Raw genomic sequence first — 21,530 nt, forward strand, 5'->3', positions numbered from 1 at the left:
TGAAGACACTTACACACGTATGGCAGGGGTGGGGGGGTGGGGAGGAAGGAGAACGAAATTGTAAAACACAAGTACAAATAGTAGACCATTAATAGGATGTTTAAAAATATCCTTGAAACATGTTTAGTTGTGGTTTTCAGTTGCACAATATGAATTTATTCCAAGTCAAAGAGCAATAACGGGATAGTCTGTGATGTGTAAGTGGGGTGTGTGTGGCTTGTATGTGTGTGCAATGCTTGTGGTTTATAGACGTGTGTAATGTGTGAGTGGGGTGTGTAGTTTGTGGATATATATATATATATATACATATATATATATATATATATATGACTAAGATTGAACTTTTGAGACAGGGTTTTTCTTTCTTTTCCTATTAATTTATTTATGTGCATTAGTGTCTCAGCCCCTGGAACAGGAATTACAGACAGTTGTGAGCTGCCATGTTGGTGCTGGGAATTGAACCCTGGTCCTCTGGAAGACCAGTCAGTGCTCTTAACCACTGAGCCATCTCTCCAGCCCCAAGTTTTTCTATGTAACAACCTAGGCTGTCCTGAAACTAACTTTGTAGACCAGGCTGGCCTCGTACTCATGGAGATCTGCCCGTCTCTGCCTACTCAGAGCTGGGATTAAAGGCGTGTGTCCCCAGTGCTCATCAAACCTGGCATGTGTTAATAAACCATATAACCATGTAGGACTTCAGTGATAGCACTCTTTTTATTTTTGATTACACGTGTGTGTTTGTGTGTATATGTGTGCCTGGTACCTACAGAGGCCAAATGAAGGCATTGGATCTCCTGGAACTGGAGATGCAGACAGTTATAATCCGCCATGTGGATGCTGAGAATCAAACCAGGCTCCAGCCCCTCTTTTTACTTTTCATTCTGAGAGAGAGTCTCTTAAAATTGTCCAGACTAGCTTTGAACTTGTGATCCTCATGATTCAGTCTCGTGGGTAGCTGGGACAAGCCTGTGTTACCAGGTCCAGCTTGTAAAGCGTGTGTGGGTGTGTGTACACTTGTGTGTGTGGGTGTTCATGCACGAACGTTTATTTGCATTTAATGAGTGTGGTTATGGTATTGATGGAAGAAATCTAATACTTTAGAATTAGCCATATTCCCCTGTTCATGTTAAATGGGAATTTTTGTGCCTGTTTAAAGCGCTAGTAGCCGTATTGTATTTCCGTGCCTAGTGAGATCTTCTGGGAATCAGTCTCAGCACTGTGCACAGGGCTTCATGAGAAGGCCAGAGAGACTTAGCGTGTGTCAAAGCAGGGCAAGGCTTCTATAGAGGATTCTGGGAGGGGTGGTGTGTTCTGGGAGGTTGTGAAGGGCCTGCCAGCCAGCTTCCAACATAGGCTGTGTGCTTATGTGGTATTGATTTGTGTTTGGTCTTAAACAGGTATTCTGCCATCAATGAAATCAACAAAACACAAGGCACAAAGGACTTCGTCTTCGTGTATTTTATTACGAAGCTTTCCCGAATGGGAAGTGGTACATCGTACGTGGGGTTCCATGGAGGTAGGCCTACAGTACTCTAGGGCCGAGGTTCTCACCCCGTGGGTCATAACAGTAGCACAATTACAGTTACGAGTAGTAATAAAATAATTTTATGGCTTGGGTCACTACAGCAGTGTTAGGAAGGTTGAGAGCTACTGCCCTAGAGCGTGTTCCTCTAAGTAGTGTTTGAGGTATTTCTCATATGCTCTTGTGTCTGAAATTAGAATTTGAATCCCAGCTGTACTCTTAAGTCACAATTAGATTTCTTACTCAGTCACTGAAGCCATTAGTTTTAGCTGGGTATGGTGGTTGCACACACTCGTAATCCCAGATTTCTATAGGTTGAGGCGGGAGGGATTGCAGGTTCGAAACCAGCCTGGACTACACAGAAAGACTTGGAATCAAAAAGAAGCAAACAAACCAACCAACTCTGGGCACACAGCAGTGGCTTTAGCATCTCTGCGTCTACTTAGGTGAGGACTGCCAGCACTCTGACCCCCACCTTGTATGATGGAGGGATTCGGAGACCTTCCCAGCCACCAGCACCCACACGCCAGCCTGGCTTTCATTTCCTATCTGTTCTGTGTACTGACCCTTTGTGGGAGAAATATTGTCTTCATCTCAGTCCCCTGGTCTCTCCTGCTTTAAGACGCGTGTACTCCAGAAGCTGGAAATAGACAATGGATAATCTCACAGACACTGGAGAGCAGGCCTTCCCAGCCCCTCACATGGCTTTACTAACGGTGATGAGTTGGCTACAGTAAGATGTGAACCAGGAGCCGGGAGCTCACTCGTGGACCCTCTGCAGGAGGTTACTTTAGATCCTAAGCAGTGCTTGGTTGATCTTGTTGACAGACCTTGTGGTTTTGGGTACTGATCACTCCTTCAGCAGCAGCCTAATCAAAAATCTGGGTGAAGGGGCTGGAGTGAAACCTCAGTGAGTAAGAGTGCAGACTGCTGGTCCAAGGGACCTGGGTTCGATTCCTAGCACCCATATGGTGGGTCACAGTCATCTGTATCTCTAGTTCCAGGGATCTGACACCCTCTTTTTTTTTTTTTTTTGGTTTTTTGAGACATGGTTTCTCTGTGGCTTTGGAGGCTGTCCTGGAACTGGCTCTGTAGACCAGGCTGGCCTCGAACTCACAGAGATCCACCTGCCTCTGCCTCCCGAGTGCTGGGATTAAAGGCATGCGCCACCAACACCCGGCTCTGACACCCTCTTATGACATACAAGGCACGTGCCTGGTGTACTTGCATACATGTGAACAAATACTCAGTACATAAAAACCAGTCAATCAATCCTAAAAAAAAAAAAACTGTCAGCCCAGCTTGATGGCTCAGAAGGTAAAGGCACCTTCTGTGAAACTTGACAATCTGAGTTTGATCCCTGGACAGATGGACGGACAGAACCAACTGCCACAAGTTATCTTCTCACTCCACACATGTGCTATGGCACGCATGCACACACACACACACACACACACAAATACACAGGCACACAAAACTAAAAATGAAAACAAATAAATCAGCGTGAGATCCAGGTTGGTTTTATTTCTTTGTTCATAAATGACAAGAAGAAAATGGCTACGTTACAGGAGATTCCAGTGACTTTGTCCTTCACAGGGCTGTGGCGGTCTGTCCACATTGATGACCTCCGCAGATCCACGATCATGGCCTCAGATGTCACTAAGCTGCAGAATGTCACCATCAGCCAGCTGTTCAAGCCAGTGGACAGACCTGAGTGTGAGTCACAAGTCAGCCATCTGGGGACGTGGTTTGGTGACAGGCGGGAAATGCCAGGTGCAGCAGTGCCATAGTGCTGGATGCGGGGCCGGCCACTCTGCTGTCCCAGCTGTGGTGGAGCCAAGGGGAAGGCCACCCGAGTGTGCCCACAGCATGCCAGGCTACTTTATGGTTCCTTTGCTGGCCCTGAGAGCCCAGGCTAGGGAGCGCCTGAGCTGGAGCTGACATACAAAACACATGTTCCCTTGACTAGGGCCACTGCTACTGATAGGGACTTCTGGGAAGCCTGGCAAGTCCCAGCCCATCTCAGGTAGTCCGACACGTTCTAGTCCCACATGTTAACTCGAGCATGTTTGCCTTGCCTTTTGCCTACCAGACGACTCGGAGGAGGCGATGGAGATAGAGACCATCGAGTCAGGGGAGATGGCGGAGGAGAAAATGGAGGTGGAGGGTCTAGAGGGGACGGAGACGGCGTCTGACCCCAGAGCCTGCGATGTGAGTCCTGCTTTTCCCATTGGCTATGAGAGCTGCAGCTCTGCCCTCTCTCCTGGGAGTTAAAAGAGCCAGCCCCTGTGCTTATTGACTGGGGGGAGGGGAGAGTGAGTCGTTCCCTTCACTAAATAGTTCCATCCCATTCCTTCATCCCTGACCCACTTGCTAATGCTGGTCAGCAAGGGATATGGTTGACAGGTTGTAACTTTTGCCATAATGGCCACCAACTGGGGCCGCGTGACCGCTAACACAAAGCCATCATTTCACAATGCTGGCCTGGCCTTTGTCCTGACTGGAACCGGCGCAGTGGAAGCCTACACTCCTCCTCCTCGGTGCTCACAGGTCCTAGACACCACCAGACTGCTGCGGAGCTGTGTGCAGAGCGCGGTGGGGATGCTCCGAGACCAGAATGAGAGCCGTGCACGCAACATGAGGAGAGTCACCATTCTCCTTGGCCTCTTAAATGAAGATGACGCGCGCAACGGTAAGCACTGTGCCCCAGCGCTGAATCGCCCACCTAATGTGGAGAGGGTAACCACCTTCAGAACTTTCCTGGCCAAAGGGCGGGCAGCTTTTCTCTTGGGTAAGATGGGTCAAAAACTGGCCACATCAGGTCCCCCACTGTCTTCACAGCCTCCTTTTTGCGGAAGTCTAAGATGCGCCTCCATGTGCTTCTAAAGAAGCAGGAAGACAACCAGGTCCGCAGCCTAAAGGAGTGGGTCACCAGGGAGGCTGCTAATCAGGATGCCCTCCAGGAGGCAGGCACCTTCAGGTACAGGGGGAAAGAAGCATGGGGGCCTTTGTGCCATTCCAGTGGGAGTCTTAGTCGTGTCTGCCTGCTGGTGTGACTCTTAGTGATGTCCTCCTGCTGGTGTGACTGTTAGTGATGTTCTCCTGCTGATGTGACTGTTAGTGATGTTCTCCTGCTGATGTGACTGTTAGTGATGTTCTCCTGCTGGTATGACTCTTAGTGATGTCCTCCTGCTGGTGTGACTGTTAGTGATGTTCACCTGCTGGTATGACTGTTAGTGATGTCCTCCTGCTGGTGTGACTGTTAGTCGTGTCCTCCTGCTGGTGTGACTCTTAGTGATGTTCACCTGCTGGTGTGACTGTTAGTGATGTCCTCCTGCTGGTGTGACTGTTAGTGATGTCCTCCTGCTGGTGTGACTCTTAGTGATGTCCTCCTGCTGGTGTGACTCTTAGTGATGTCCTCCTGCTGGTGTGACTGTTAGTCGTGTCCTCCTGCTGGTGTGACTCTTAGTGATGTCTCCTGCTGGTGTGACTGTTAGTGATGTTCTCCTGCTGGTGTGACTCTTAGTGATGTCCTCCTGCTGGTGTGACTCTTAGTGATGTCCTCCTGCTGGTGTGACTCTTAGTGATGTCCTCCTGCTGGTGTGACTCTTAGTGATATTCTCCTGCTGGTGTGACTGTTAGTGATGTCCTCCTGTTGGTGTGACATTTATGTCAAGGGTAAGGGCCTGGGTGTTTTCTTCCTACACCTGAGCAAATTAGAGATGTAACTCACCTTAAATAAATCTGGATGGTGGTTATGTGGGTTATTTCTGGTCTTTTCTTATTTTTTAAGGATGTATTTACTTAGTATGTATACAGTTTTCTGGCATGTAGATGGTTGCAAGCCACCCTGTGATTACTAGGAATTGAACTCAGGACCTTTGGAAGAGCAGTCAGTGCTCCTCACCACTTAGCCATCTCTCCAGCCCTAACTTTGCTCATTTTATTTAAACTTTTTCTATAATAAAAATATTCAGGGGGCCAGGCAGTGGTGGCATACAACTTTCTCCCGGCACTCAGGCCAATCTCAGTGAGTTTGAGGCCAGCCTGGTCTACAGAGCAAGATCCAAGATAGTTATGGCTACACAGAGAGACACTATCTAAAAAAACAAAACAAAACAAACAAACAAAAAACATGGATGTGAGTGTTTGTCGGTAAGTTACAAACCATAGAAAGTGATGCTGTCAGGGGCTGTGAGCCCATTGCTTGAGGTAGCACTATGTACAGCATTAGGAGCCAGGAGAGTACTTTACCACAGGTGGTCAGTTTTCTACAGAACTGGACTTGTGAAGAGTTTGAGACAGCCTGTGTTGGGGGACTGAGGTGCCACTCTGGGTCTTTGGGGAACCTCGGGCTGTATCTTTATTTCTGCAGACAGTGGTTCCATCTCCCAGGTACAACTGTTTGCCTTTGGCCCCCCTGACCGAGGGTGACTGATGCTTCTGGCACTGGGAGCCGGCGGGTGGCCCTGGGAGCCGGCGGGTGGCACTGGGAGCCTCGCTCGGCTCTTTTCTGTCTCAGTCGCCTCTCACCAGCGCTTGTCAGTTGTTCTGAGCCTGCAGTGAGGTTCTCACTGAGCCGAACAACTCCGACTAAAGATGGGCTTTGCACGGACCATGAGTGATGTGTCACTACCGTTCTCCCGGGTCCTGCCTCGTCTCAGCTGTTCCCGTCTTGCCTCCAGCCTTCACCTCACACTTTTGTCCTTGTCTTGCTTGTCGCAGTGTGTGAGTGTGAGGCGTGCTTGTTAAGCCAAGGGCTGTCTTTGTCCATGGAGACAACTGTTTTCTTCCTCTGTGTATGCATTAAAAAAAAAACAAACTCTTCTCAAGTTCTCAGAATGAGATGCTAACACTAGATACCAATCTCTAATATTACTTCATAATTATCTTACTACAGTCTTACGGTCAATTATAGACTTAATGATTCTGTATAAATGTCTCCTTGGGACGGTGCTAGCGGTTGAACTCAGGTGTTGGTTCATGGTCAGCTGTTGCTCATCCCTGATTCATGTCCCAGTCCTAAGCAGGTCAGCAGCAAAGTGTCATGTAGTTAATTCAGACAACTGACCGTGGTGATCTCCCGTACACCAAAAGCTAAATCTCAGGACGCATGCTTTCATGATTAACTTGATCTGGAGAAAGTTCCTTTCTCAGTGAATCTGGTCATTGTTTTCATTGTGTTTTTTTGTTTTTGTTGGTTTGTTTGGTTTTGGTTTTTTGAGATAGGATTTCTTTGTGTAGCCCTGACTGTTCTAGAACTTGCTCTATAGACCAGGCTGGCCTCAAACTCCCAGAGACCTGCCTTCCTCTGCCTTCCTAATACTGGTATTAAAGGTGTGTACCACCATCACCCAACTATTTTCACTTTTAACTGGATGACTGGTTTTGGAAATAGCTAAGAATAAAAACAAGCCTGTGTCCTCACCTTTCTGATGAGTGTTTCAGATATGGCTGTAGAAGCAGGTTCTGCCCAGTTCTGCCTCTAATCTTCTAAGGCCCTGCTTGTGACTCCCTCCCTGTTTTTGTTTTAAATAAAAACTTACTCTATGTTTATGAGTGCTGGCATGCATGTGTGCCTGTGCACCACCTCCAGAGGACACAAGGGGGCATCAGATCACCTAGAAACTGGAGTTACAGATGGTTGTGAGTCGACTTGTGAGAGTTCAGACTCGGAGCCTGGGTCCACTGCGTCAGCTCCAACCTCATTTTCCCACTCTTGAAAATGTTGGCAAGCTCTTGCTGCTGTGGCTCCCTGCAGGAACCTCGGGAAGAGAATCTGGGGGCGGGAGTGCGTGCTGCGGTTACCCTAACCAGAGTGGGTTTCCTCTGCCCCTGTTGCAGGCATACCCTTTGGAAGCGGGTCCAAGGTGTGGTCACCCCCTTCCTGGCGAGCATGATATCTTACATGGACAGAGACGGCAACCTGGAGCTACTGGCCCAGCCAGATTCACCAGCCTGGGCCCAAGATCTTTGGATGTTTATCTTCAGTGACATTAAGTTCCTAAACATCCCTCTTGTGACTAACACAAGGTGAGTATAAGGGCGCCTTGCTTATATGGAGAGGACTGTGACCTTGTTCTCTCCCCAAGCTGCTGCTGGCGCCCTCTGCAGCCTGGAGGACCACAGCAGTGGACAGTGCTCACCGAAACCCTGAGGTCCTTGGGCACTGTGGGTCTGCCTACTTTGAGAGCACACGTGATGTTAGCTCACCAGGCTCTATTGTGCAACACAGATGCTGAGCGTGGCATCAACTGTACTTTGCCTTCCCTGTCCTTGTCCCTTCCCCAAGGAAGGCCTGACCTTCCTGGATGTAGGCTTCACACTTATGGTCAGACCTCTGTGTGCAGCTATCCATGAGGCCTACAACAAGTCTTTTAAATTTTTGTTTTGTTTTGTTTTAGTGCTAAGAATGTTTTTATTTTGTATGTCCATGCACATATGTACACATGCATGTGGAGGCCAGAGGTCAGCACTAGGTGTCTTCCTCAGTACAGCAGATCTCTTGTTAAAGGTTGTTTTATTGGTGTGTGTCTTGTCTATGTCTGTTTATATGACTTTCCGTGGAGATCAGAAAGGCCCTTGGAGCTGGAGCTCTAAGCGGTCATAATCCACGGATATGGGTGGGTGCTGGGAACCGAACTCAGGTCCTCTGGAAGAGCAGTGTGTGCTCTCAGCTGCTGAGCCATCTCTCCAGCCGCTGCCTTGGCACCTGAGACCCGTTCTCTCACCCTGAGGCTTACTATTTGCCTAGATGGGCGGGACTGCCAACACCAGGGTCGGTCCTCATCTCTGCCTCCACGCCCTGGGATTTTAAATGCTTGCAACCGCACCTGCTCTGTCTGGTTCCTTGAGACAGGGTTTCTCATGTAGCCCTGGTGTCCTGGCACTCTCTCTAGACCAGGCTGGCCTCGAACTCACAGGGATCCACCTGCCTCTGCCTCCGTGCACCACCACCACTGCCCGGCTGCACAGCGTGGCTTGGCTGAGCCGCCCCCCCATCCCCCACCGTGTCTTTTGTTCCTCTCTCCCCCGCTGTGTGAAATGCTGACTAGGACCTCACCCACACAGGCAAGCTCCATCACAGAGCCGCGCCCCGGTGGCAGCCTGCCTCTCAGGACTGCAGGGCTGGTGCTGGCTGTGCACGATTCATGTCTCACGTGACACCTCACAGGCCTCGCTCCCGCTTGCCTTGCTGCAGGTCCCAAAATGAGATGCCCTCCATCCTGGTACAGAGCCACATGAACCTGCTCAAGGATGCCTGCAACGCTGTCCCTTTCAGCTGGAGGATCAGGGACTACCTGGAGGAGCTCTGGGTGCAGGCACAGTATATCACAGACACGGAGGGTGAGCTCCCCCTCAGCAGGCTCAACGCAATGCACAAGAATTAACCTGTTCAGGGCAGGACAGTTCTGCAGGTTCTAGCTTTAGCTCTCTGGGTGTGGAGTAGCCTCCAGGGTGTGGTGTCTTAAAATTTCTGTTGAAGGGCTGACAAGATGGCTCAGTGGGCTAGGGCACCTGGCACCAAGCCTGATAACCTGAATTTCAGTCCTTGATATCTATGTGTCAGGAGGAAAGAACTGATTGCCCCGAGTTGTCCTCTGACCCCCACACATGGGCAGTCATACATGCGAGTATGTGCATGCACACACACATGCACAAGAACACGTAACCATAAATTAAAGTTCTGCTGAAGGTGCAAGTCTCCATCAAGGGTCATAAGTCTGGGTGACATGACCTTTAGTCACTGTTTGGGGGCATGATATAACGGGTCATGTCACATCAGGGAAAGAGCTTGCTTCCTGGAACAGGAATGTTATTCTCATCTGAGGCTCCTGGACCACTCAGGTGGCAGCCTCGGGAAATGTCCCCATTGTGGAATTTTATCAGGAAATGCTAGCAACCACAGCAGAGCACCCTCCTCCATGTGGAGCCATCAGGTCCTCCCAGCCATAAAGTCCCTTGCTGTCAAATATGAGAGATTTGGCCATTGTCTCCCTAGGGAAAAAAATGACAGCCCAACATCTTGTGAAAAGTTGTTCTCATGCAAAAAGTCCTCCCCTCAGCACTCACCTAGAGGCTGGCCTCGATACGCTGAGCTGACCTTGTTTTCCCAGATTAGCTCTGTGCCGTTCTCTTTGAACCACAATGAAGCAGATCCCCGAGAAAGCACCGTCTCTTTCCCTGAAGACAGCCCGTTGCCCCTGCTTGTCTAGGGCGGCTGTGAGCAGAGCTGTGGAAGGCAGAGGTCTAGCTGGTGTGGCCTCTGACTGCAGCCCACCCTCCTAATTCACCTGGAGCTCTAGACAGAACACAGCTGTCAGGCGCAGGGGTGTGGCAGGGTTTTCTCTCCTGGGGCTGGCGCGGCTGTTTGGAGCCTGGTGTTAACACTGGTTTGGCCTCTGTTTTCCCTGCTGTCTGGACCGTGGCCAGGCAACCAGCGCCACTTTGTCTCTGTCCAGTTCAGGACAGCCTCTCCCCACTCCAGCCTGAGTATGATGGCTTCTTCTTGGGGCAGTGACCTCTTCTGTATGGATTTAGGGTTTCATCTCTCTGCCTTCTCTGTAGGGGTATCAAAGAAGTTGGTGGAAATCTTCCAGAAGACCCCCCTGGGCAGGTTTTTGGCTCAGCTCCCTGTGGCACAGCAGCAGGATATCCTGCAGAGCTACTTGAAGGACTTCCTGCGTTTGACCATGAAAGTGGCTTCATGGGAGGAGTTAAAGGTAGGCGTGGATAATGTGGGCAAGACTCACCTCAGCTACAGTTTTGCCAAATTAGTACACCCTTAGAGCTACATGGGACACTCGGTCTCCTCTCCGTGCCTTCTAGAACCAAACCTTGTGTCACTTGAAGGAGTTCTAAGATCTCTCTGTAGCTGTCAGCATAGTGTCATGCATCTAATAATATTATTATCAATAATAATAATAATAATAACAATAATAACAATAAATTCAGTGGAAAGACTGATGCCCCAAATCTTCATACCTCACTGCATAGGTACAAATTTGGGGACATGCCATAATTAATATAGGTAAAATCTAATACAGTCCTTCCTAGGAATCATTAAAGATCAAGCCTTGTTTGATTTCTGAAACTTGATAAGCCACCTGCTCATAGAAACAATGAAGATGTCTAAATGTACTGCACTAAGACTCTAAAAGAGAAATCGGGGAGCCAGGTGCTGGTGGCACACAGCTTAATCCCAGTATTTGGGAAGCAGAGGCAGGGGGATCTCTGTGAGTTTGAGGTCAGTCTGGTCTGCACAGCGAGTTCCACAACAGCAAGGGTCACACAGAAAATCTGTCTCAAAAAAGGAAGCAACCAAAGGAACAAACAAAAAAACCCCAACGTTCTCTGATTTGAGTAGAGTGGGGGGGTGTTTAAAATGCAACACTGAATTAAGAAATTTGGGGACATGATGACTTCAGGTGTCTTAGTTGGGGTTTGTATGGCTGTGATGATACCGTGACCAAAGAGCATTTTGGGGAGGAAGGGCTGACTTGCATTACACCTGCGTAATCACTGCTCATCCCTGAAGGCAGTCAGGACAGGAACGCAAACAGGGCAGGATCCTAGAATCAGGAGCTGATGCAGAGGCCATGGAGGGGCACTGCTTACTGGCTTGGGCCCCATGGCTTCCTCAGCCTGCTTTCTTATAGAACCTGGGACCACCAGCCCAGGCATGACACCACCTACAATAGACTGGGCCCTCCCATATCAATCATTAATTAAGAAAATGCCCTACAGCCCTTGTAAAGAGAAGCCTTTCCGTCAGCCTGGTTCCAGAGCCACATCAGTCCCAAATAAACACACAGGAGGCTATATTAAGTATGAAGCTGTTGGCCTTGCTTGTTTCTTACTGGCTAGCTCTGACTTAAGTATTTATCCCATAATTGCTAATCTAAGTATGTCTCTTACCGGAGAGGTTTCCGTGCTTCCTACCCCATGGCGTTACATCTTGACTCCTGTGTTTCTCCTACCCAGAGTCCTCCTGGATTCCTAGTCCCATCTATCTTGGTTCCCTATTGGCCAACAGTGCTTTATTGACATATACACAGGACTTTCCCTATCAAGCCCTCTCTGTGAGTTTGAAGCCAGACTGGTCTAAAGAGTGAGTTCCAAGACAGCTAGAGCTGCACAGAGAAACCTTGTCTCTAAAGGTGGGGGGTGCCCTACAGGCTTGCCTACAGCCCGATCTTATGGAGGCATCTTCTCAGCTGAGGGCCCCTCCTCTCCAGTGACTCCAGCTTGTGTCCAGTTGACATAAGACTGGCCAGCACAGCAGTCTAGGGTGCCAGCAAGGAAAAAGACCATAAAACTCCACCAAAAGGCAGCCAGGTGATCATGGGCCTGATTTTTAAACCTTTTCTTTTTTTTATAGCTTTTGAATACTTAATGATTTTCCATAGAAAAGCATGTCTTCATCATGTAAAACTCGGCACTGAAATTGTCTTGTCTCCAGTTTCTGCAGATGGCCCTGTGGTCCTGCCTCAGTGAGCTCCGGACGGCTTCAGGAGTGCCTGAGGAAGGGCTCTCCCTGCCCTGGGTGCACCTCGCCTACCAGCGCTTCAGAACCCGGCTGCAGAACTTCTCCAGATTGTTGGCCGTCCACCCCCAGGTTCTGGAGAGCCTCGGTGAAGCGGCCCAGAGGCACAGCTTGGCTGGGAGTGAAATGGTAAGGGTCTCCCCTGGGGAGGGCCCCGGGCCTGCCCTCGGTGAGTGCTTCGGTGTGGTGGAGGAATAGGCCACAAGCCTGGAGTAAGGATGCAGGGCTGTACTGACGGGCGCGGGGGGGGAGTGGGCCCTGCTGGGTCACATGACTGTTCTCCCTGTTCCAGACACTAGATGCCGTTGCAGCAATGGCCTGTGTTGAAGTGCTGAAGGGCAGTGCCCTGAAGCCGAGCCCCAGGGCCTGGGTAAACATGGTGAAGAATTTGGCCATGCCTCTGGAGCTTGTCTGTTCCAGGGGGTACCTGCGGGACTGTGGGGACATAACCAGAGCCGTCGTCCAGGAGGTCAGGTGAGCAGAAGGGCCTGCCTCTGTGCACTCAGCCCGTGCCCACCCCTGGGACTTGCCTGGAGAGGAAGGTGGGCAGGAGAGACACCCACCCCACTCACCGCTCCCAAGCGCTGGCTGTCTGTTTCTAGGGACCTAGGAAGAGAGCCGTCCTGAGAGTGGTAGGGAGTGGACACGTTAGGAAGCAGGCAAAGCCGAAAGGGCAGCAGGGACAGGAGGGGCAAGCGGAGGAGGGGCAGGCTGCCGGTCCCTGTGCTGAGCTTGCTGGACCGATGCCTGTTGGGGCATGGAACATGGTATGGGTCTTTGGTGAGCCTGGTGTGTGGAAGAGTAGGGAGCTTGTGTGCAGGGACAGTGCCCTTGTGTTCACCTCACCTCTTAGCCTCTGCTCAGCTGCTCTCCCCTCCTGTGTCTCAGGCTCCTGTCAGAGCTCATTGCTAACACCCCTCTCTTGACAGAACCCTCTGGAATCGCATTTTCTCCATCGCACTCTTTGTGGAGCATGTTCTCCTCGAGACGGAAAGCCAGGTCCCTGAGCTGAGTCAGCTGGTAACCACCTATGTCTTCCTACTTGACAAGGTGAGTGCTGGGCTTGAGTAACAGCTGCCTGACTCTGAGCAGTGTGGAGAGCCGGAACTCCAGGGACACTTTCCTCTGGTTGGTGCACTATTGCTCTGGCAGGTTTATAGCTGGGCAAAGGGCAGTGATGTCATGACAGATCGCTCTATTCTTTCATTTGATGGGTTGGTTTTCAAGACAGGGCTTCTCTGAGCAGCCTTGGATGCTCCTGGAATTCACTGTGTAGACCAACCTGGCCTCAGACTCAGAGATTCTGCCTCTGCCTCTGCTTCACGCGGCCCTAAAGTGCTGGCAGGTGCGGGTGGGAAGTCGCATGGGACTTGCTGCTGCGGAACATGCGGTGTTGGAGCCGTGCAGACGCCCGCTGCTCACTTCTGTAACAGGGTGGGCCTTAGCAGCCTCAAACGAGCTCCCAGCAGACCTCTTCAGTTTCGTGTCTGTGTCATCTTTAACTGACACACCCTGCCTCTGGTGATCCTAGGAAGCTGTTCCTGGTGTCACTGTTGCCCTCAGTGTCACCTTTGCTGTGAGGGTGGTTGCCATGGCCTCGCTGCAAGCGTCAGATGGGATTTGTGGGGAGATATAGGGCCTCGGGTCTCTTCTCCCACTGAGGCGGCAAGGAAGGCTGTGTTTGAAAAGCCACTTATCACTGCCCTGACCCTGACCAGAGGCCAGCTGTCACGACGCCCCCAGCCTCCACCATCAGGCCCTGGTAAAAGCTGCAGAAAACGGTCAACATATATTTGGATTTTTTTTCGGTTATCTCTGACAGGAAGGATGGTTACGCATGAGACAGGTGGATAGACAGACGGATAGAGAAAAAGAAAGGTAGATTGTTGTTTATATGGTCTGCCTTCCAAGGTGTCTCCCAGAGCAGTCTTTCTGAACACTTTGCCACGGATCATTCAAACCCTGGCTTTCTAGGTGGTTGTATCTCTGTTGCCATTTACCACCCAACCACCAGGCCGCTGCCATGTTTTTAAAGTTGTGCTAAAGTGCACATTACACGAAGCGTGTCATTAAAGCCACACACACTCAGTGGCACTGAGCACACCCACACTACAATGCAGCCATCCCCACCGTCTACCCCTGAGCTTTATCGTCTTCCTACACAAAAACTGTCTCCATTAAAGACCCCAACCCTCCATCCCTCAGCTCCCCGCACTCTGCTCTGCGAACCTGACCAGCACTGGTGCCTCCTGGGAGCAGAACTCGCAGAGTGTGTCAGAATTCCCTTCCTTTTAAGGTCAAGTGTAAGTCTGCTTTGTGACCGAGCCCACTGCTGGTCTGTTTGTGGACATCCGGGCTTGGACCTGTGTTTGGTCGCTGTGATCAGCCGGGAACTGAAACATGGAAGTAATTGAGGCTCCCCCGCCCCTCCACTGGAAATGCTACTCATTTGCTCAATTCTGCATTTAACCTTTGGAGCAGCTGCTGTACTTTGCCCACAGTGACATTTCTACCAGCAGCAGATGGCTTCCAATTGCTCTTCCATAGCCTGGCCGGCACTCACTCTTGCTCGCCTTTTGTAGGCCAGCCATCTGAAATGTGGGAGTGCTGTGAGATACTGTCACTCTTGAGTGTGATTTAGTGTCCTTAATGACTAGGACATCCTGTGCATCTTCTTGGGAGAGATGTTTAGGCCTTTTGCCTGTTTCTCAATTTGATAGTTGATTAACCAGTCAAATTTATTGGGGCATAAAAACACATTATTCCTAAATTATGATTAATATTAGGAATTCAAGGATGGCTCAAAAATTAAATGTTGTCAACCATGTAATGTAAAAGATTGGCAGTGAGCCGGGCGTTGGTGGCGCACACCTTTGATCCCAGCACTCGGGAGGCAGAGGCAGGCGGATCTCTGTGAGTTTGAGGCCAGCCTGGTCTACAGAGTGAGTTCCAGGACAGCCTCCAAAACAATACAGAGAAACCCTGTCTCGAAAAACAAAACAAAACAAAAAAAAAAGATTGGCGGTGATGCATGCCTTTATTCCTAGCACTTGGGAGGCAGAGGCAGGTGGATCTCTATGAGTTCTAAGATGTAGCCCGGTGTACAGATTAAGTTCCAGGACAGGCTCCAGAGCTGTACAGAGCAACCCTGTCTTGAAAAGAAAAACAAACAAACAAACAAAAATAAACTAAGTGATTTAAAAAAATAAAGTGTCTAATAAGATGATTTAGGGGAACAATCACTCTTGGCAAATCAGGAACTCTCCTTAATCTCATGATGTCCAGTGGAATATTTAATATGAAAACAACATTCAGGGCATTCACAATCCCCAAGAATGCAGAACCTGTAGTGCCCGTTAACTGGAGAACAGGCGGCAGGCATATACCCTGAATAGCTTCCACAGAGCCATTACAGTGAGAGACCCTGAAAGGGCCAGTGTGGCAGTCTACCTGAGTTCACAGAGATAGGGAAAAAAAATAAGATATTGTAATTTTAATTTTGTTTTGATTTTTACAGGACATTTTAAATGTGGGTTTTTTGTTTTGTTTTGTTTTTTGAGACAAGGTCTCACTGTGTAGCTCTGGCTATCTTGGAACTCACTATGTAGACCAGGCTGGCTTTGAACTCACCAGGTCTGCCTGCCTTTGCCTCCTGAGTGCTGGGATTAAAGACACACACTGCCATAATTAATTTGTATTTTATGTGCATGGGTGTTTTGCCTGCAAGTATGTCTGTGTACCACATGCATGCCTGGTGTCTGAGGAGGCCCGAGGGACTGTCACATCCCCTGGAACTGGAATTACAGGTGGTCAGGAATCAAACCACGGTCCTCAGAAAGAGCAGCCAGTGCCCTTCACTGCTGAGCTCCCGCTCCAGCCCCCCCCAAAGTGTGAAGCTTCCTAAAGGAAGCATGGAACGAGCCTAGTGCTGTAGGCATGCATGCCATGGCTAGGACGGCTCGTCATCAGCCCGTGAGTCACTCTCAGGCCCCGTCACTGCTGACCACTGCCCTTCTCCCTCAGTGCCTTGAAGAGAACTCAGACCTCAAGACCTACAGGCCATTCATGGCGGTGATGACCACCCTTTGTGAGTGCAAGGAGAAGGTCAGCAGGACACTCAGCAGGTGAGCTGCGCGTCAGAGTGAGGAGAGCCTTTTCTGGCTGCAGTGGGTGGGGGGGCGTGTTCCTCACGCTTTTCAGCTCTGGAGTTGATGGTCTTCTTGGGTTCTAGGTTTGGTATTCAGCCATGTCACATCTGTCTGGGAGACGCACAGGATCCTGTCTGCCTGCCTTGTGATCATGTATATTGCCTACTCTGCATCCAAACCTGGCTCGCCCCGGGGCAGATGACATGCCCCTGCTGCTTAACTGACTTGCCAGACAAATTCTCGCCAACTGTTTCTCAGGAACACAGGTAAAACAGCCTTCCTCTTAAAGCTTCCTTCCTCTTTTTCCCAGTACAGTCTTTGGAGATGATGCCAGCTCTTCCTCCCGTCAGCTTGCCCTGGCTGCAAGGGCTGGCTTCAGAGGACGCTCATGAGCAATCCCAGAAGCTAGCCTTCCTGGACATCTGTCTCAGAATTCCTTTTCCAAATAAGATGGGCACAGACATGGAGACAGCAAACTTAGGGGAAATGAACCAGAAAGTCATTAGTGATGTCCTTGTAAGAAAGGGAAGCACGCAGGTGTAGCTTGGCATCTTTCGGTGGGCAGGGCTGGAATAATGCCAGGGATGGACCCAGGGCTCAGTGTGTGCCCCGCCACTCATCCATGTCCCTGCCCGTCACCTGTCCCCTTTGTATGTATGTGTGCTCATGTGGATGGGTGTCCGCGAGTCCTGAGATCAGTATCGGAATATCTTCTTGATCACTCTCTACCTTGTCTTTTGGGACAGGCAGCTCTTCATTAACCCTGGAGTTCGCCTCTTTGCCTGGCTGACCAGCCAGTGACCCCTAGGGACCCTCCTGTCACTTCCCTCACATCCTCACATCTACTGCTGAGATTTTAAGTGCAAGGCAGGTCCTTTACTACAAAGCCCAGATCCCCCCTGCCCTCTTGACGTGTGAGTGCAGCCTTGTTCTCTGACTGAGGATGAGGGCGGATCTCACCTAGCTATCAAGAGATGTAGGAGAAGAGCTCCCAGGCTCTACGAGCCTCAGTGGCCCAGACCCTGCTCCCCTCTTCTTCCCCATACTCTAGGACACTCAGTGGTCCAAACAGTGACGGCGTTCCTAGAAGCAGTCATGACACTTGAAGTTTTGAGTTTTGATCACTGTAAAGTCATTGCATTTGTTGATTTAAAAAAAAAAAGCTAGCCTAGTTTTAAACCCAACAGTTAAAAGGCTGACATAGAAAAATCACCATGAGTTCAAGGTCAAATAAACAAAATACTATCCAAATATCACGCTGCCTGGAAGGATTGGAAACACATTTTTTATAATGTTTTTATTTAAATTAGAAACATGAATGCTTTACATGTCAATCCCAGTGGGAACACATTCTTACAAGTCTTTTGTCACAATCTCCCCCCCCCCCCCCAGAAAAGCCATCGAGAAGCACGCCCAGTTCCGTCACATGTGTAACAGCTTCTTCGTGGACCTGGTCTCCACCATGTGCTTTAAAGATGACACCCCTCCTCAGGAGAGTGTGATTGACAGCCTGCTGTCCTTACTCTTCATACAAAAGGAGCTGCTGAGAGACGCCTCCCAGAGTGAGTGGCCTTCTTCCCATAAACGTACAGACCGGGTTTCCGCTCAGCTCTGTACTGTGATATGAACTACAGCCCCCTTCTCTCTGGCTGCAGAGCACCGTGAACACACGAAGTCTCTGTCTCCATTTGGCGATGTTGTCGACAAGACTCCTGTCATCCGCTCTGTGGTACTAAAACTGCTTCTCAAGTACAGGTCAGTGGCCCTCATCTGGCTTTTGTGTCCCTTTGCTTCTCTGTGACTCTGTCTTGGCTAGAAGCTGCTTCTGTGTGAGCAAACCCAGTTTCATGTGAAGGTTGTGTGCATATAGCTTCCCCCGTGGGCTCCTGAGCTTGGCCCCGCAGCAAGTGGAACTTAGCAAGAAGCCATGGTGTGCTTCTGGCCCCAGATCCTGCCACCCAACCTCGTGACACGTGACTTGCTTTCTGTGTCCTACTGAATGTGGGCTGCGTCAGACCGAGTAGGATGCACCCCTGTCCTCTGTGGCAGATGTGCTGAGCCAGAGATGCAGCTCTCCAAGTGTCCATGCAGCCCCAAGCCCCAACTTTTTCTAGAATTCTATCAAGGCACTTCAGGCCTTTTTGGGTACATGCAGTGGCCTTACTTAAGGGGTGTGGGTTTCCTTCACCAATGAGCACTAAGAGTTGTTGAAAATGCAAGCTTCCCTCACTTGCTTTCCTAAACCATGACCCTTAAGGTATGACTTAACACTGATCTGTGGGGACCACAGGGCTCGTGGATCCCGGCAGACAGCATGCAGAGCACAGCGGTTACCTCACAGTCTCATGGAGTTGCCCTGAGTTAGGAACCAGCTGCTTGTTTCAGGTTAGGCCATCTGGGCCTGGAAGAGCAATTGCAGGAACACAGAAGTGGGCCTGCTGGCATTTCCTTGAGAGCAGAGGGATCCTGTCATAGTTAAACACTGTGGTATTTGCTGCCAATGATACAGCTTATATATTTAAGTGAGAATTTAAATTTTAGATAAACTTGTATCCTCCACCTGTAAGATTTGAAATTCTTTTTGAGCAGATCCGTGGTGATATTAATGACTATATTATAGGGTATTTTTTCCCAGTGCATTCTACAATAAAAATGTAGTAATAGTGCAAAGATTTTCCAAATGACCAGTGCTTGGTGTCACAAAATCATGTGTGCCCTGTGGTGATATTTTGTTTATGATCCAATAAAACTTAACTGAAGATCAGAGTGCAAATCTAGCCACAGCCATAGATGCCAGACAGTGGTGGTACACATCTTTAATCCCAGCACTCGGGAGACAAAGGCAGAATCGCTGTGAGTTCAAGGCCACATTGGGCTACCTGCCCACCTGGGCTAGGTGAATCAGTCTAAAAGAGAAACAGAGCTCACACCTTCAATCCCAGCACTAGGGAGGTGGAGTCAGGAGAGGAATCTAGGCTGGGAGGAGACTGGAACTCATTGCAGTCTCAGTGAGCAGTGCAGTCTGGAGATGCAGTCAGAGGACACAGTCGCCCCTTGGGTCTGAGCACTGGGAGAGGTGAGACCTCTCTGGTGGCTGTCACTTTGCTTCTCTGGTCTCCAGCTTTAACCCCAATATCAGTCTCCAGGTTTTTATTGTTCCTGTTACAATACCCCATCCCTCAGAATGCAGGGGCTAGGGATGCAGTTTGGTAGAGTGTTTGTGTGGTGCATAGTAGGCTCTGGGATGGAGTCTATGGGGGTGGGGGTTGGGTATCCCATAAACTGACATAACCAGGAACATTGTGTCTCTTTCCACAGCTTCCATGAAGTAAAGGATTACATCCAGAACTACTTGACCCAGTTAGAGAACAAAGCATTCCCAAAAGATGATAAAACAGAGCTGTACCTGCTGTTTATCAACTGCCTGGAGGTATGATGGTTGTCCCTGCATTTCTTTTGAAAACTGTGAATCATGAGGTTCATACAGTGAAAACATTTCTGAAAACCAACAGGATGCCACTGTAGTCAGTACAACAGAGAGATACTTGCTCCTGTGTGACTACCACCTGCAGTTCCTATATAGTTGAGAGTTTCCTGATGGTGTTCAGTACTTCCTATGCCTCAGGGGCCGCTGTTTAGTAATCGCACTTAGTGATGTCCAAGCGGTCTTCATTCTGTGACTCTGATGTTTGCACAGTTGAGCTCCCAGTGATGCGTTTCTCCGATGGTGATGTGTGCGTTGTCACTTACTCCGAAGAACAAACACACCACAGCCGGAGCACACCACAGAGTTGACAGTGGTTATCTTCAGCTGATCACTATGGACACTTCCGTCATCCTCATGTTAATTACACACATCCCCTTGCAAGTTTGCTTGTTCTCATCCTTCTTGTTCTCACACAGAAAGAAATGCTAGTTTTCCATGATTCCAAAACACGTACATGACTGCTTTCCATGATACTGTCCTGCCCCTGACTCTACACAGACATGCTGTGGCAACTGTCACAGACACGGGCTTGCTGGTATGGACTAATGCCCTGGTCTCTATGTCCATCCTTCGTCAGGACTCGGTCCATGAGAAGATAAGTGCTGGCTGTAGGAGTCACAAGCAGGGCCTGGGAGAGGAAGGCCATTTCCTCACGACGTATTCCCCGGGAAGGCAAGGCCAAGAGCCTGCCAGCACAGCTTCGGTGGAGTACCTGCAGGAGGTGGCCAGGGTGCGCCTCTGCCTTGACTTGGCTGCCGACTTCCTCTCAGAGCTTCAGGAAGGCTCAGGCAAGTCTCCTCCGCAGAGACCCTCTAACTCAGAAGTGTGGGGACCCTGGGAAACCTGCTCTTAGGACGTAGTTGTCCTCTTCCCTTTCCTCTGGGCTCTTTCACGGTGGGATTGTAAAGGACAGGCTAGGGCCTCTGCCTGGTGTTGCATTCCACAGAAGATGTTGTGTCACTGTCTCCCCAATCTCACAGAACTGGCTGCAGATAAGCAGTGCTTCCTGAAGTGTGTTGAGCAGTTCTGTGCCCGTGTCAAGAATGACTGGCACCGTGTGTACCTGGTGAGGAAACTCTCCAGCCAGCGTGGGATGGAATTCGTGCAGAGCTTCTCCAGGGAGGGCCATCCATGCCAGTGGGTGTTCCCCAGGGGTGTCATCAAACAGCAGGTGAGCAGTGCCTTGGGCATGAGGGACATGCTTCTTACAGCTCTGCTTGCAGCACACTCTGGTTGGACTTGGGGTGAAGCTCAGTGTGCTGCCCACCTGAGCCCTCCCTTAGCCAGTTGGGAAATAGGCCTTTGCCTACCCCGCCAGGGAATATGCGCATACGTGCGTGCGTGTAACACATGTGAACTTCTGGTGTGTTCATTTGCATTTTATTTAGGTTTACTTTCTTCTTTATGTCGCTGGATACATGGAAGGTGAATGGATGTCTCTGCCCTGTGTCCTTTCTACTTCTGACAGGTGGAAAGGAACAGGAAGGCAGAGATGAGCAATGACTAGGATACGGGGTTTGTTAAGGCCTTGCTCTAGCGCCCATCCTGGAAGTCAGAAATCAGTTCTTACTGTCCTGGGACTGTAAAGTGTCACTAACAATCCTGGCCTTTTCATTATTCTTTCTTCATTATTTTCATCATAATCATCACCACTGGGGCTTAGAAGAGACAAACTTTTTTTGTCACCTGGGCTCGATGCTGTGCTGTGAGGAAAGCATGCCCTACAAAGTCAGTGCAGGCCCCTCCCAGTCCAGAGAAGACACAGATTCAACTCCCAAAGAGAGCCTGTCAGGTGACCCTGCTCATCCACCTCCGAGTCTCGGGGGA

The 21,530-nt window shown here is 49.8% G+C and overlaps 1 protein-coding gene and 1 long non-coding RNA gene across 5 annotated transcripts in view; one reads left to right on the forward strand and one right to left on the reverse strand.

The window, feature by feature from the left end:
• Rnf213 (ring finger protein 213) overlaps positions 1–21,530 on the forward strand; it is a 102,337-nt gene that overhangs the window by 59,311 nt on the left and 21,496 nt on the right. For all 4 annotated transcript variants that reach the window (XR_005878564.1, XM_021227024.2, XM_021227023.2 and 1 more), the window contains 18 exons: positions 1,398–1,516; positions 3,119–3,238; positions 3,615–3,733; positions 4,073–4,214; positions 4,364–4,502; positions 7,367–7,555; positions 8,724–8,869; positions 10,091–10,245; positions 11,985–12,197; positions 12,361–12,542; positions 12,998–13,118; positions 16,092–16,192; positions 16,300–16,482; positions 17,609–17,778; positions 17,872–17,971; positions 19,535–19,646; positions 20,281–20,491; positions 20,684–20,874. Coding sequence is in view for 3 of the 4 variants with exons in the window: in XM_021227024.2 (XP_021082683.2) it covers positions 1,398–1,516; positions 3,119–3,238; positions 3,615–3,733; positions 4,073–4,214; positions 4,364–4,502; positions 7,367–7,555; positions 8,724–8,869; positions 10,091–10,245; positions 11,985–12,197; positions 12,361–12,542; positions 12,998–13,118; positions 16,092–16,192; positions 16,300–16,482; positions 17,609–17,778; positions 17,872–17,971; positions 19,535–19,646; positions 20,281–20,491; positions 20,684–20,874 (2,713 nt within the window). In the remaining variant the exon portion in view is untranslated. The remainder of the gene's footprint in view (positions 1–1,397; positions 1,517–3,118; positions 3,239–3,614; positions 3,734–4,072; positions 4,215–4,363; positions 4,503–7,366; positions 7,556–8,723; positions 8,870–10,090; positions 10,246–11,984; positions 12,198–12,360; positions 12,543–12,997; positions 13,119–16,091; positions 16,193–16,299; positions 16,483–17,608; positions 17,779–17,871; positions 17,972–19,534; positions 19,647–20,280; positions 20,492–20,683; positions 20,875–21,530) is intronic.
• On the reverse strand, positions 3,027–10,096 carry LOC121141587. The gene is made up of 2 exons (XR_005878565.1): positions 9,596–10,096; positions 3,027–6,317 (listed from the first exon to the last, which is right to left on the reverse strand). It is a non-coding gene; the product is annotated as an uncharacterized LOC121141587 (long non-coding RNA).

This window comes from Mesocricetus auratus, unplaced genomic scaffold (assembly GCF_017639785.1).
Source record: "Mesocricetus auratus isolate SY011 unplaced genomic scaffold, BCM_Maur_2.0 Super-Scaffold_100007, whole genome shotgun sequence".
NCBI lineage: Eukaryota > Metazoa > Chordata > Mammalia > Rodentia > Cricetidae > Mesocricetus > Mesocricetus auratus.